The 16,279-nt window shown below is 52.3% G+C and overlaps 1 protein-coding gene across 4 annotated transcripts in view; it reads left to right on the top strand.

The window, feature by feature from the left end:
• Nucleotides 1–16,279, top strand: part of GRID1 (glutamate ionotropic receptor delta type subunit 1) — a 688,013-nt gene that overhangs the window by 119,599 nt on the left and 552,135 nt on the right. For all 4 annotated transcript variants that reach the window (XM_084996422.1, XM_084996423.1, XM_013983389.3 and 1 more), the window contains exon 3: nt 15,088–15,372. In XM_084996422.1, coding sequence (XP_084852548.1) covers nt 15,088–15,372 — 285 coding nt within the window. The remainder of the gene's footprint in view (nt 1–15,087; nt 15,373–16,279) is intronic.

Here is a 16,279-nt window from a genome sequence, read left to right as displayed (position 1 = left end):
CTTCTCTGAGCAGAGTGGAGTGCGTGCCTGCCTGCTGGGTGGGGCATTCGAGGGACCAGGCCCACAGCCCCTCAGCTTTCCTGTCCCTCCTGTGGTGTGGACTCTGGTGGCTCTTTCCTCCTGCCCCCTTGTCCCCTTATCTTCTCCAGGGAAGGTGTCTGGGCAGAGGAGAGAGAGGGGACACTGCCTTCCACGCCCAGGGAAAGGTGGGAGCTGGGTCTAACCATCCATGTGGAGCCTCTTCCACAGAGAGTGATGCTCCAGGGGAGTGCAGAGCGCAGTGAGCAGCTGATTGTGCTGGGGTGTGTGTGTGTGTGTGTGTGTGTGTGTGTAGGGAGGGCTGATTCTCATTTATTCTCAGTGCCCCCCTGCCCTGGTGTGGTGCACCACAGCGCCCTCCAAAAGCAGGCCTGCTGCATGGGAACGTGTATCCCCAGGCTCCTGTCCCAGGCAGGGCCAGCAGGAGCTTACGCAGGGCACCTGTGCCCAGCTTAGCTTGGCTTGGGGAGGTGGGCAGCCTCATGCGTGCCCCAACCTGGCGTGTTGCTGTTTCGTGTATGCACCTGACATTACCATCTCCTGCCTTGGCCGAGGCCCTAGTGCCCGATGATGAGGCAGGGGTTACCTGCTCCCCTCAAGCTGGCCTCCAGGGCGGACTCATGTGCTGCTGTGCCCACCCTGACTTGGAGAGTTTTGTGACACAGCTTTGCCCATGATCACACCCCCAAAAGAGGTCTTGGCTGTGATCAGTCCCAGCGACAGGCCCCTGCATGTAGGGTCTCCCTTGGCTCTGATGGCCTCCCTTTCTAGGATGCCTCCCTTTCTTAGGGTGCATCCTTCAGAGGCCTCTCCTCCCCTTCAGTGCACAGGCCTGAGGCAGCCCTGCCTTCTGGCTCATCCTGGCCTGTGACGCATGTGGCCTCCATGGGGTTTCTGTGACAGCAGAGCTGGGTAAGGGCACTGCTTTTCCTTTTAACCCTGATTTACTCTCCTCTGCCAGCTTCTCTCCTGGCACTCAGGGATCACCAAGTTCTCTCAAGTCTCTAGAGGTAGCCCAGGTGCTGACTGAGGGCCAAAGGGCTGGCCTCGCTCCCTGCAGGGCTGGGCGGTACTGGCTCCGGTCCTGTCCTGCCCCTTGGGCCCTGGGCCCAGGCTTGAGGTGGGCAGCCTGTGCCTCTCAGAAGGCCTGAGTTCTCTGTCTAATTCATGCTCATTGTCTGGGGAGTGTGTCAGACTTGGCATGGGACCTCATGTCGCCAAGCCCAAGCTGTCCCCTTCCTAGGCCTGTGGAAGATGCCAGATGATGGTGTTTAAGTGTAGCATGTTCTGCTAGGCGATAGGTACCCTTCCCTCTTCCTGCTGGCTCTGGGTGGGGCCTGGCCTCCTGGTCTCCCCACCTGTTTGCCCCCCACTTTGTGCTTCTAGCTGACTCTGTCCCCTGACCTCCAATGGCCTTGACCCAGGTCCTGCCAGAACGAGGAGCAGGAGGGGCCAACTTAGGCTTCCTGTCCTCTTGCTGCATCCTTACTGGGGCGTCACCCTTCCAAAGGCTCTGAGTAGGCCTTGGCTGTGCTCAGGACCCTCCAAGGCTCCCCGGTGCCCATGAGATTGAAACAAAGCCCCTCAGTTGGGCAAGCAAGACCCCCCTGTGAACCCTACCTGCCTGTGTTCCCCTTACCCCTGCATGAGTGGCCCGTTCCTGGCAGATCCACACAAACCATGTGTGGGCCTCCGCTCTCTCCAGGCTGCTGGCCGGGTTACCTCTCTCTCTCGGTCCCCTTTGTGTCTGTGTTTTGGCCCAACATTAGCAGCTCTGTCCTTTGTGAAGCCCCTTGCCACCCCAGGCCACATGACCACCTGTCCACATTCCTCTTGCCTGACATCCCTCTGTGGACACTGAGCCACGTCCTGGCCCAGGTCCCACGTCCCAGGTCCCACACCCATTTCTGGGCCTGGGGCTGGATCTGCGTCACCTCTGTGCTCCCGTTGTGAGCCCCAGTCGGGCACAGGGTACCTGGAGAGACTTAGGCTGGGTCCCCAGGGGGAGGAGGGGCAATTTGACTACCTGGGTCCCAATCGGTCTTCTTGTTTCTAGAAAGGTCCCAGTGGGAACATTGAGTCCCATCCATCCTGTTTCTCTTAAGTCCCTCTCTGGTCTGTGAATTTTGTTGTATTGTTTTTTAATTTTCTCCAAGCATCTGCTACTGTGAAAATTTTCATTATCACTGGCAAAGATCCCTTCTTATCCCTGCTGGCTGCAGGAGATTTCTGATTCCTCTCCCCGTCTGCTGCAAAGCACCTGGGCACGGCTGAGATGGGTAATGCCCCTGAGCCCTCCGGGCTCTTTCTTGCAGATCTCAGGAGGGAGTCATCATCAGAGTTGGGATCAGCAGGGCTGGCCTGAATGGCCAGGGCGACACAACCCACAATCCTGTGTCCTGAGAATTTTGCTTTTGTTTTCTTGGGAGGCAGGGCTGGTCCAGCCGGGAACGCTGCCTTTGGGGGCCAGGCCAGCTCTCCAACCATCCCCTTTTCTGTTATTATTATTATTATTTTTTGTCTTTTTAGGGCTGACATATGGAAGTCCCCAGGCTAGGGGTCAAACCAGAGCTGCAGCTGCCGGCCTGCACCACAGCCACAGCAACGCCAGATCCAGGCCACATCTTCGACCTACACCACAGTTTAAGGCAACACCAGATCCATAAGCCACTGAGCATGGCCAGGGATTGAACCCGCATCCTCATGGATACTGGTTGGGTTCATTACTGCTGAGCCACACCAGGAACTCCCTCTATTTTCTGTTCTTGAGAAACCCTCAGGGAGTTGTCATGGGAGCAGGGGCAGCTGCCTGCTCAAGACTCATTCTCTAAAAGTGTCACCATCTTTACAGTTTTAGATGCTGGGTATTGTCGTGGTGGCTGTTAGGATGATGATAAGATGTTAGAACGCAAGGGCTTACAGGGCCTTGGGGTGAATGAGCAAAGCATCTGCAGGCTTTGGCAGGCACCCAGGCTGGGTGTCAGCCCCTCTCAGCCCTCAACAACAGAGCTGCAGCTGGCACCCTGTGGGCATATGCACAGGTGGGCAGAGGCTTGCCTTGGGCATGCCCAGTATTAACCATCAGCCCAGACCTTGCTCCCCTGGCCTGGTTCTGTGTTTGAACTTGGCTAGGTTGTGTTCTTCTCTGGTCTTAGCTCACTCCTCACGCAGTAGATGGTCACTTAGCTGCACTTGCTGGTGTGACCCAGGTGCTTCCCAGATTGAAATTCCTTTGATTCTCCTTAGTATCCTGTGAGGTAGGCATGATGTTTTGTTGTTAGTGTTTCAGTTTTATTTTCTTGGTTAAATGCATTTATTATATTTGAAATCACTCTTGTAATCCTATTCTTAAAGTGGGGCCTGGAGACAGTGTGACTTGCCCAAATCCATGTGCAGCTGGAAGGTGCAGAGCAGGGATTTGAGTCCAGGCAATTTAGTGCCAGAACCTGTCCTCTTACCACCAGGGTGTTCCATCTCTCTACGAGGGAGAGAGTGCTTCATTTCTTTCTGTTTTAACCCCAGAGGGCTGGACAGTGGCCTGCCACCATCCCGTATGTGTCGTCGGAGGTCCTCTGTACTAATGTGGGTTTCAGTGTGAAAGAGGCCATTTATCCCTGTCTTCCTCCCCTTTAAAAAAAAAGTTAGCTATTGACGTCTGACAAGTGTCCAGCTCAGGCTTCTGGATGCTAAGGGTCAGAGGCGGCTTGAGTTTCAAGATTGCTGCCTCCTGGGAGGAATGCTGGTGGCCTGGGTGGCTAGAAGTTCAGTACAAGAGACACATCAGGAGTTTGTGGGGCCACTTTCTCCCCACCACTCTGTTCAGTTCACCTGTGGGTTTGGGCCCATAAGTGTGGATGGCAGGCTGCCTTGGACCTCTCCAAGCAAGGACCACGACAAGGATGTGAAGAACACGGCAGGACTGGGTGGTGTAACCAGCTCCTTCTGCCACCACCAGTCCCTGTGTTGCCCCAGCCTCCTGTCTCCTTCCCTCATCCTGGGTTCCAGGTGATGAGGGCTGTGAGGGAGCAGCACACAGAGGAGTGAGGGGGGCGGGAGGGGGCCACCCCTCACTGCTTACATCTTCTTGGGCTTGGCTGCAAAGTGTGGGGTCTGGTGACTGCTAAGTGGGGCTGGGCTGCTAGGCTAGACAGAATGAGGGAAGTGGCTGAGCAGCGGAGTAGGGGCCCCTGAAAAGGGCTCTGTAGCCCAAACCCCTTGTTTCAGGGACATCTTGTAGTTGGTAGTGTTGAGCTCCAGGCTCACAGCTGGAGACTGGACATGGATCTCCAGTCATGGAAGCAGGGCAATCAGCAGGATGGAATCCAGAATCTGGGAGTTCAGCAGTGGTATCCTCCCCTGCAGGGTGGGCTATCCTTGACCTTTGGGAGGGCTTCAGGCATGGTTCCAACCAAGTGACAAGCCAGGAGTGACACGGAGGGCTGGATCCACTCGAGCCTGACCTATCCAGGCTGTTGGAGGGGGACTGAAATGGGCATCTCTGTGGATACTCACCCTAGAGACAGCCCCGCAGTGTGGTAACAACCTACTGCCTTAGGGTTTGCCTGGCCAGAGCAGCCACCTGGGACTGCTCCAGTGATGGCGGGTGGACCAGGGCCAGCATTGTGTTCATCCATCATTGCTCTATTATTGCCTGCTTCTCTGAGACATCTGGGTGTCCTATCCCAGGCTCACTGCTAGGGACAGAAATCTTTAGGGGGCTTAGCCCAGAGTGTGACAGAAACCCACAAACAAATGATGACACTGTTTGAGCTGCAATTGTGTATATAGTAGGGAGACAGCAAGGCAAGGCCTGTGTTGTTTTGACTGGGTAAAGAAGGCCTCTGGAGAGGAAGAGGCTCTTGAACTGGGTCTAGAATCATGAGGAGGGGACAGCAATGTGAATTTCTGTCAGGGGAACACAGGGGCAGAGATTTGAGCCTGACATAGCCTGCCCTCAAGGAGCCTTGTTTTGTTCCTTGGAGTCAGGAGGCTGTCTTCTGGAAGCACATGGTCTCAGAGCTGGGGCTCAGTAGGATGAACACGTTTCCATTCCCTCCAGATTTTCCTGGAAGGGGGACTGGCCGAGAGGTGACCCTTGCTCCTCCTACGTTAATCCCCTAGGGTGGGAGGGACTGGAGAGCTGAAGGCCTCACAGGTGGACATCTGGGCAGCTTCTGAGCCCAGAATGGAGATTGGGAGCCAAGGCCTAGGTATAAGCCTTGTCCCTTTGTGGTGGTTAGTCCTGCAGGGAGAGAGGGCATAGGCTCGTGGGAAGGAGGGTGAGATTCATACACACACACACATACACACATGCGTGCACACACACTCTTTCTCTCTCTCTGAGAGTGAGCTGAAACTTGGATGTGGGGAAGCAACAACAGGGAGGATGAGAGAGAGAGAGAGCCGGAGCAAGCTAGACAAACCCCAGACATGAGTTGAGGTGGAAAGGGAGAACTGGAGGCCCCACCACGCTTCACTTCACCATCTGAGAGGCCCAGTGGACCCTGGGAGAAGCACTTGGACCTGGTGTCTGTATGACCTTGGCTTTCAGAAGACAAATGCAGGTGGATAAAGGGGATGGACAGGCGTGGACAGCCTGGGGATGTGGGGAGGGCTGAAGTCGGGCTCCATGGTCTGGCCCTTGCATGTACATTCAAGTGTGACCTCTGGTTCACTGAGCTCATTTAATCCCCATGAGAGACCTAGAGGTGGGGACTGTTCTTAGCTTATTTACAAGTTGAAGGATTGAGGCTCAGCAAGGTTAAGGCACTTGTCTGAGGGTTACACAGCTATAGCAGTGGGTCTGCCTGCATCCTGGACCCCGTGCTTAACTTTGAGATCAAGGGCAGCTCAGGGTTTCAACCCAGACTCCCGTGTGACTCCAGGCAACATCCTGACCTCAGGTCTCCGCTCCTGTCTGGAACAGGGTATCAGGACCCACTTCCCTGGGAGGCCATGGGGTTCAGTGATTAGGTGGATGCTCCCTGCATGGTGCCTGGCTCCTGCTATGCCTTTCAAACTCCTACTCATCCCCCAAGACCCATCACGAATGCCTCTTTGACATTCCTTGACATCCCCTTGCTATACAAAATTAATCATTCCTTTTCCTGTAGGTCCTAGCACACTTCTACTGAGTGTGTATTATTTGATTTCATGCTGAATTCCTCAGGTCCCAAGAAAAGGGACTGAGTTTCATGGCTTTCTGTGTTTCCAGGCACAGGACCTGATACAGTGCTAATCAAAGGATTTGGGGTGAAGGGATGAGTAAATGAAAGCACAGACCTTGGGTGAGGGGAGTTCAGGAAAAGGTGAATGGGCTTGGGGCAGACATACTGCAGGACGAATGCCTTGGGGGGCTCAGATGCCTTTGAGGTGCTCTGAGTATCTTGGGACTCATCATCGTCCTGATTTAACTTTCACAGCAGAGGCTTCCGGTGAATCCCGGCCTGGGAGCCTGGTGTTCCATTGGCGGAGCAGTGAAAGTCATTAATGAGGAGCCAGAGAGCTATAAATAAGCCAGCACGATCCCACCCAGTGTTCTCTGTGTTTCTAACCTGCGGGAGCAGGGAATCAGCTTTGATTCATTAATTGGTGTAAGGATGAGGCCCCAGAGACTGGATGGTGCCGCCAGCCCTTCCCCGCCTTCCTGGTTGGCTCTGTGCCTCCTGCCTGCACCAGCTGACCACCTGCCCTGGGCCACAGTCCAACATCCAGTGGGACCCTTGGGCCTTGCTCCTGTTCTCCTCCCTGTGCTGGGCTGACCGTGAGGCCAGAGGGGTATGGGAGCTCCCAGCCTGGAGGTGCTCCAGGAAAGGGCCCAGCCAACATTCCTTCCCACTGTCCCCTTGGCACCCTCTAAGTAGCTGGTGAAACCCACCTTAGAGTTAAGGGTTGGCTTTAAGAGACTCCTTTTCTCCGAAGTGTGGCATGTGGCTTCACCTTGGGAAGGACCTGAGCATCTGGGGACCTTGGCAAGTGTGAAAGCTCTGTCTCACCAATGAAACACGGATACTAATGGTGCTTATCTTGTGGCGTTGTTAGAAATATTAAATAGTTTTTTGCTCTGCAGGCCATGCTGGGCGCTGGGCCAGAGGCTGGGAGGGGAAGCGGTACACAGGTGCTTCTGCTCATGGGCTCATGGTTCAGAGGATGAGTTGACTGGCAGAGGTCGCACAAAGTAGTCCATGACTGCACATGTCAGTGGGTTGTCTACAGACCAAGTACCGTGTGGGAGGACTGGGGTCATGGAAAGTTCTCATGATGGAATCACAGTAACCAATAAAAATACAGAATGAGGGGAGCTGGCTGGAGAGAAGTGGGATGAGCATTGCAGGCAGAGGAGGAGTGTGTGAGGAGACCACAAGGAACAAGAGCTTGGGCAGCTGAGTTACTGCACAAGGGCCGGCTACCTGGACCACAGGGTGTGGGGAGCGGGTGAGAACTTTATTTGAAAGACAATGGGCAGCTCATGCAGATTTTGAGCAGGGACAGGACAGCTTCATGAAGGCCACTCCACTGCGGTGTGCAGAATGGGTGGCATGTTGGGTATGTGGGGTCCAATGGGGAGGTGAGAGTCGTTTAGACCAAGGCAGTGACAGTGGAGATGGGGGAAGATTGACAGATTCAAGATATATTTTGGAGATAAAACAATCAGGACTAGGTGATGGCTTGAGTGCAAAGGGTCAGGGGAAGGGAGAGGTCAAGAATAAGTGAGTGGGGGGTGTTTTGTCATGGCTCAGCAAAAACTAATCTGACTAGCATCCATGAGGATGTGGGTTTGATCTCTGGCCCCACTCGGTGTGTTGCTGTGAGTTGTGGTGTAGATTGCAGATGTGGCTCGGATCCTGCATTGTTATGGCTGTGGTGCAGGCCAGCAGCTGCAGTCTAATTCAACCCCTAGCCTGGGAACCTCTACATGCTGTGGGTGCAGCCCTAAAAAGCAAAAAAAAAAAAAAAAAAAAAAAGTGTGGGTAGGGGTTCCCCTTAACTGAGATTGGCAGACCAGGGGGCTCAGGAGCACACCCCAGGGAGCTTGGTGTTGACATGCCAAGTTTGAGTTGCCAGTGGACTCACCATGGGAGATCCCCTGGCTGGGAGTCAGGAGCCCAGGGAGGACTGTGGGCCAGAGCAATAATGGGCACCTTTGTCAGGGCTGGGGTGTAACTTTTAAAGGGATGGATTAAATATACAAGGAAGGTTGATGATTCCATAGAAAGAGAAGATACAGTGATGGATCTGGGTCCGGGTCTGTGTCTGGGAGAAGACTAGTGGTGGGAGCAGCCTAAGATGGAAGAAGAAGCTCGCTTCCTCAACTATCAGCACAAAGGCAGATAGGTGTATAGATTTGGGGATAAGAAGTGGAGTGAATTTCTTATGATAAATGGCTTCTATTTTTATCTATGAAGAATAAAGCACTTTAATAAAAAAATTTTTAAAGAGTATTACATAAAATGAAGAAAAAAAAAAAAAAAAGAACGAAGCCAGGTCATTAGTTGAACTTAGGGAAGAAGCGCGGAAGGTTTGAGGAGAAGGGACGTGGTGGAGAGGGTGTAAGTGAATATGGTGGCGGGGGGAGCCCTGTTGAGGTTGGTGACACAGCTTTCCTGCCTTGGGTCCCCACACTGCTGGGTGCGTGGTTCTCTCTGACACTCTGCTGTTTGCTCACAGACATGGAGAAGTGGGTGGGCAGGTGGACCCATCAGACTTGCCCTTGGGCTGGAATTTCACCAGCCATCCTACATAAGGAGAGAGAAGGGAGTGAGGGAATTCGCAGCAGACTGACTGTAATGATAGATGGACAGAAAGCAGACTGAGCAAGGGGTCAAGAGTGAAGGTGGGAGGATGCTGGTGGCAGTTAGTTACTTAAGCAAAAGGTCCGCAGGACAGGATGCTTGTCAAGTCTGTCTGGTGCACAGGAGGGAGGAGAGACCCTGGTGGCCCTCGCCTTTGGGGGCCTTTCTGTGGTGAGAGGTGAGAGGGGTCAAGGTCCTGTAGGGCCTGAGCTCTAGCGCTTGCCTTTATGACACTGCCATATATAGCTGCCCATTTCATGGCTTTGTTTACCTTTTAAATGTCTTAATAAAACATGAAAAATATTTAGTCTCCACTGATCAATAATTTACTGTGAGTTATGACAATACTAAATTTGGTCAATTATTCATTGACTCTAAAGTATTTATAAATGCTACCTTAATTTAAAGCATTAGCCATTAGAATTCAAATATTAATAAAGTTGGTGCCAGTGTAAAGGAGGAAAGGAAGGGCACACATAATGAGGGTGGCTCAAGGGAGGATGAGTGCTCCTGGCTGTTAAGATTATTGGAGTCGTGAGGTGGTCCCTGGAGCCCAGATTGTGGAGCAGGCAGTGTCTGGGGCTGGCCTGCTGGACTCCCTCGGAGAGAGATCATTCCTTCTGGAGGGCAGAGCTGAGCCCAAGGCTGCTCAGAGCCTGGCTCTCTCTTCTGCTGCCTGCTGAAACCAGCAGAGCCCTGCCAGGCTTCTCTGTCATAAGGGCACCTCTACCAGGCTACAGCTACCCAGGTGAAGTGGCCTCTCTTGTCTTGTCCATCTGGAAAAGTCATGTCATTCTTGAAGGGACTTCCCCGAGGCCAGTTAGCACATGACGTTGAGAGGTTTATGGCCCTAGAGTAACAGGGGCTGCTTGGCTGCATCTCACCTATTCGGGGACTTTGTCACCTCTTTCAGGAGGCGCAGGTGTGGATGTGCCTGGGGCACGATGCATTCGGGACACATGTTGGAGGGAAGGGCTGGCATGGCCGTGGCCAGCATCCTTACCAGGTGGCAGACTAGGAATTGTGTGTCTCTTCCAGCACCAGCCTTCTGGGGTATTGTTTCCCTGAGTCTTGGCCTGAGAATTTTCCAGGAATGCCTATGAGGTTGGAGAAGACTGGGCAGGGATCAGTAGTGGTTCCCAGAGTGACCTCAATGTCTGGGGGCACCTCTCTTCTCTCCAGCACCCACCTACAGACACTGAATGACTTGATGAGCCAGGGATTTGCCTTTAGCAGAGGAGGCCTGGTTCCTGCCCGCTGCCTCCTTCTCTGGGGTCTGTGCTAGGTGTGGAGCTGCCCCAGGAGTTTCCATCCAGGGAAGGCCTGGGGAGACTCAGCCATGGCATCTGGGCTCTGTCCTCTGCTGGGTACCCTCTCTTCCTGAAACTGGCTGAAGAGTTGCCTGGTGGTCTGCTGCTAATGCACTCATTGCCATTCACTCTCTGGCTGTGTGGCCCTAGCCAAGTGGCCAGCCCTCTCTGTGCTTCAGATTTCTCACCAGGGAATCAGAAAGCTCACCTAGGTGAGAATAAGGGAGATGCCCATTTGTCCTGTGATGGACCAATGTGACTCCTGGCATGTCCAACCCTGAGAGTCCTGTGTTTAGAGAATCCTGGATCAGCTGGAAACCTGACATCTCAGGGGAAGCTGGCAGGGATGGGCTGTTTGGGAAGGCTGGCTGGGCCCCATGGATCCTCTCAACTGGATTCAACCCCCAGTCGTGTGGCCCAGAGCCCTCTGCTCTCCTAGGTCACCAAGCTCTGGTAAAGGAGCTCGAAGATGCTCATTACATTCATCTTTCCTGGCTGATGAGCCATTCTTGGAAAGGTTTTATCAATCCATCAAGCTTGCATTGTTATCAAGAGAGAGGTCGGCTTTATGACCTTTTGATATTGGAGGCAAAGCATCTTAACAAGAGCTATTATCTTCTGGTGAGTTGCAGAAACACCCCTGAGCTGGCGGCGGTGACTTCTACTATGCATCAGGAAGTGCCAAATGGTTCTTCACAAAGACCTTTCAGAGAATGTGCACAACAGCTCTGTGAAGAGGATGCCATCATCTTTATCTGACAGAAAAAGCACAGAGGCCCAGAGAGGGTCAGTCCCTCACCCAAGGTCCCACAGCATGTACCTGTGTCCTGGGCTCAGCCACAGGACACTGGCACGTGGATTGGACCTGTCTCTCCACAACTAGGGTGTGAGTTATATGATGTCCTGTCCTGGGAATGAGCACACAACCTTGTCTAAGCAAATAGCTGGTGTGGCTTTTATCTGCTGTATTTTGATCTTATTATTTTTATGTTTGGAGCCTCTAAAATAACCATCATTTCAACTGTGCCCCAATTAGCAGGCCATTCATAGTGGATTAGAAATTGACTAGCATCAGGCCTCTCCATTAGCGCCTGGAAGAGGCTTCCAGCCTTAATTACCCCCCTGTTTACCGAGGAGGTCGGGGAGCTTCTGTGCTGCTGCAGGTGGCCGTGTAAGAGACGGGTGAGGGTGCCCACCTCCCCGGGGAGGGGTGGCCAGAAGCAGGAGTGGGGTGCTCTCTGTTGTAATTCCTGTTTCTTTGGATCCTGGGTAGGATTTGAGTGGGACCATTGATGGGGAGCCAGGGATGCCCAAGGAGAGGGGCAGGAAACCCTTGCACAAGCACAGGGTTTGCACCTGTGGTCCACGTTCTAAGTCAGTGCTCCCATAGCTCTGCTCAGAGATTTGTATCCTCAGTTAACAGAAAACGGGGGTTCAGGAAGGAGACATGCCCACAGCTCCATGGCTGCCGACCGGAGGAGCCCAAATCAGAACTTTGGTCTATGAGATTCTATTGCTCCTTCCACTGCTCTTGGGGAGCCCAGGCTCAGCCAACAAACTGCTGTCTTTGGCTGCTACTGAGGTTGGGCCAGGGGACCTGTTCCCCAAGCATGTTCCTGCTGCCCGGCCCTTGTGTCTTTATGATGCTGCACCCCTCACTCACTCTGCACCCCCCATCTCTTCTGGTCTAAATCCTTTTCTTCCTTCGAGGCCCTCATGCTGAGCCCATGTGAGTTCACCCTCCTCTGGGTCCCAGGGTCCTTCCACAAGCCACATGGTGGGCTCTGGTTCTTTGGTAGATCTTGAGCTCTTCAGATGGGGCCTGTGTTCATCCTGACCTTTGCCTCTGTGCCATGCTCATTGCAGGGCTCTGTGCTTAGGGAACATGCTGAGCATGTGCATGAAACACAAAAGAGGGAAGAAACCAGTCTGTCCACTGTGAGCAGTGGGATGTGTGCCCAGCTGGGGAAACTGAGGCTCAGAGAGGTTCAGCGACTTTCCTAACCCAACATATATGGAGTGGGAATGGGACTTGTCATTAGAAGTCAGGTGATGATCTGGGAGGGAGCCAGAGAGCTGGGATCCAGTGATGGCGCAGTGAGTGCTCTCCTGGGTGTCCTGGGCTGGGACTGAGGGGTGGAGTTCTAGGGCAATTTCATACCACAGCGATGTATAGTGTATTTTGTGAGATTACCTTTTAAAAGTATAAATTCAGTGTGTTGGCATCAAAGAGAATATGTACAAGAGAAGAAAGAAAAATCCATTCATCATCCCAGGCCTTGGCTTTTAGTATTTTCCCTTGTCTTCTTCATAAGCCTGCTTCCTACCTAGTTGTAATCCTGGCGAGTGTAAGATGTCATGCCCTGGTTTTGTCACTTAGTCACCTCTCAGAAGCATTTTTAGACTAGGAGGCGTCTTAGTTCAGCCCTTATCGGTTGTGCGACCTCACATCTTGTTATCTGGGAAATAGACACAGTGATGCCTGCTGTACAGCGATGTCATGAGAATAATGCAAACTCATACATAAGAAGTACTTGACAGGATATTTGGAACAGAGAAAACTCTCACAAAACAGTCCCTCCTCCTGCATGATTCCATACCTATTCATTATTGGAGGATTATTTTCCTTGTGTAAAGGAATTATCTGTTCACAACGTGAAATTTTGGCAAAAATATGGAAAAGAAGGAAAACCACATCGAGGCCTCTTCTAAAATGCAGCCACTTTTAACATTTTGCAATATTTCCTTCTGGTCTTTCATGTGTGTTAAGTTTTATTTAATCGATATCATAAAATACATACAATTTTGTATTACTTTCATATAACTTTTTATGACACGTTCTTTCCCATGTTACTGTAGTATCTTCATAAATAGGTTTAAAGGCTGCTCATCTTTCAACAAATAGAAGACTTTTATGTCACTCGCCTCTTTGCATCTTTTAGGTCGCTAGCAGTATATCAAGAGCCTGGATAAATATCCTCTGAATGTTTTTGGATTGAAGGCCATTTTTATGATGTGGATAGATGCCCCAAGTGGAATTATTGACCAGAGGGCATGAAATGTCAAGGCTTATGATATACTTGTCCTTGTCTTTACTGACTGCTGTGTACCAGGCACATTGTGTGTCTGGGAAAGGTTGGCGAGCAGAATGGGCATCGCCCTTGTCCCACTGGAGCTTGAGGGCAAGGAGGAGAGAGAAACAGTTACATAAGCAATGCACAGTGTTGTGATGGGGAAGGGCGAGATGCAGATGAAGCATGTGAGAGAGAGTCCTTAGCCAGTCTGGGGTTGTAGAGTCTGAGTCTTGAAGCAAGAGTGGTGTGAAGGTTCAGAAAACAACAGGACATGTGATGAGCTCGAGTGGTGTCAAGGTGGGCAGCTGCCTGGAATGCACTGGGCAGGGGTGTGTGAGGAGCCCGAGGTTGCAGGCATCTAGGAGCCTGCAAGACTATCCGAAGGAGTTTGACTCTATCCCCAAGGCTCCAGGGAGCCACCAAAGGGCTTTAAACAGGAGCATTACACTATTGGATTTCAGTTCCAGAGTGAACTTGGCCCCGGAGCCTGAATGGGAGGAGCCAGAGCATTTGGGTGGCTGCGTGATTTTCAGGAGAGACTTCAGAGGATCTCTTGTTTGACTGCCCTCTCCCTCTGCCTTGTGTTTGGAGGCTGAGGGTTTAGCAGGGAGAATTGTGGGCGTTTAAATTATCCTCCTGCCAAAGCTTAGGAATGTGCAAGGCGCGCGTCCCTGTGTGGGAGCGGCTGGCCTTTGGTGTTTGAATCCTTGGTGGTGTCTTCCTCTTCCCAGGCCTCCCCAGCCTCCTTGGGCTTCCTCCGCCTTGTCTCCGTCTCCATCTCGGGCATTACATAAACCCAAGTGTTCTCAACCGAAAGAACCGCATTGTCAAAGTTGTTCAAAAGTCTGCCGTCGGCAGCAGATGGCCTGCTGACATTCACAGGCTGTGTTTTGAAACTGCATCTGCTTTCCCACATTCCTGCCGTCACATAAAGCATTATTAATAAATGTTTGCTTCAAAACTGGGGTGGTGGGTTGCAGTGTTGGGAGGTGCATCTTTCTATTAATTGGTCTGATGTTCCAAAAAGGCGTGTGTGGCTAAGAGGGGTTACTGGAACGCATGGTTGCTGCATGACTTCAAAAGACGATCCCTGAGTGCAGCCACCTTAGAAATGGTGGTTGACGCCTCATCCTGTTCTTCCTCCCCACCCGTGGTCACTGCCCCAGCTGCGGGAACATCCTCCTTTGTTACTGTCAAGTGGCTTTTGAATAATCCTGGACTTCTGGAACTGAACGCTTCCTCTGGGGCGTGACCTAGTATTTTTATGATATGAATCAAGTGGGCTTGGCCAGAAGACCCAGGGTTTCTGGGATTTAGTGCCTACAGGCTGGGTCCTCCAGGGTCAGTGTCTCCCTGGCTTCCCAATGAAATTCATCCCCTTCAGCTGCCAATCAGTTTTGTCCAGTGATCAATGGTAGAGCACACAGTGTAGGTGTGGCCTGTGGCTTGGCCTTGGGGATACATGGATCAACAAATGAGTTTGCAGCTCTTAAGGGGGTCACAGCCCAGGGGGGAAACAGGATGGCTACTTTAGGAGCACTGGTGGATGTCTCAAGCAGATGTGGGTCAGATCCCTGTTCTAGGCTCATGCTCGAGTAGCTTGGGACAACTGATTTTGCCTCTCTTGCCCTCTGTTTTCTCTTGGTTGAATGGGCATAAGAACATCCAGCTGACAGGCTCACTGGGGCATCAGTGAGGCTGTGCCTGTGAGCCCAGCCTCTGGCCTGGCCCAGCATGGGTCCTTGGTCCCTGGAGGGAGGCAGTGTTTCTTGGAACCCCAGGCATGGGCTGCCCAGCCTGAGCTGCACAGTTTGAAGCCAGGGCAGCATTGCCCCCATGCTGACCCCTCCCTCTCTCTCTCCTCTCTTTCAGCCTGTGACCTCATGACCCAGGGGATTTTGGCCTTGGTCACATCCACGGGTTGCGCATCCGCCAACGCCCTGCAGTCTCTCACAGACGCAATGCACATCCCACACCTCTTTGTCCAGCGAAACCCAGGGGGCTCTCCACGCACCGCCTGCCACCTGAACCCCAGTCCTGACGGGGAGGCCTACACGCTGGCCTCCAGACCACCTGTGCGCCTCAATGACGTCATGCTCAGGCTGGTGACAGAGCTGCGCTGGCAGAAGTTCGTCATGTTCTATGACAGCGAGTATGGTGAGTTGGGGGCAGGAGCTGCTCTGGGGTTCCTGTGGGGGCATGGCTGGGCACTGGGAGACCTGCGAGCCTGACCATCCCCTGTGGTGGCCAAGGGTCTTGGGGCGGGCTGGTGTGAACAGGGGTTGGTGTTCTGAGCCGAGCGAGTCTCTGGATGGTAGGGCCCCACCTTGAGCTTCGTGAATGGGGGAAAAGCTCTGAAAACAGATCTGTAGACAGGCACCAAAGTTGCCTAGCAACAACACCTTATCATGACAGCTGAAGTTTGAGTCATCTTAGAGTTTTCAATAAAATATTAATAAATTGCTGGCAGGGATCCAAAGGGCCGCACACAGGCAGTGGTGGAGGCCTGCCAGCCTGGGTCCTCCCGGAAGCCTCTGCTGCAAAATGTTCTCTCACTGGACGTTCTCCCAGCCTCTCCAGCTCCTTGCCTCCCTCTACCCTGATCTGCCCTCAGTTTCAGGGTTTCAAGTGGGGATAAAAGTCAGGGGGGAGACACCTTAAGTGTCAGCGAGCCAGGATGGGGTCATGTGGGTCTGGGGACACTGGGCACGGCTGGACTGGTCTTCTTTGAATACTTCCTATATGAAAAAAACACAAAACAAAACATAATTTACTTGTTAGGAAACCAGAAAAATGGGCTTTGAAGAAATAGCTTCAGGTTTTTTTAAGGCTTCTTTGAAAAAACAGACTGGTTCTGATCCCAAGATAAAGCAGTTTCTATGTTATGGTTTTTTTTTTTAACTTTTTATTTTGAGATAATTGAGATTCACATGCAATTGTGAGAAATAATACAGAAATCTCGTGTGCCCCTATGTCTTGCCTAACTGTCATACCATATCAGAAGCAGGATTTGACCTTGACACGGTCCATATGCCTTGCACATATTCACCAGTTTACACACCCT

The sequence above is a fragment of the Sus scrofa genome, chromosome 14 (genome assembly GCF_054392235.1).
Source record: "Sus scrofa isolate SSC_HxYL_T2T_F1_AM1 chromosome 14, Sscrofa_HxYL_maternal_Yorkshire_Landrace_v2.0, whole genome shotgun sequence".
Taxonomy (NCBI): Eukaryota; Metazoa; Chordata; class Mammalia; order Artiodactyla; family Suidae; genus Sus; species Sus scrofa.
This window is presented reverse-complemented; position numbering and strand designations above follow the sequence as displayed.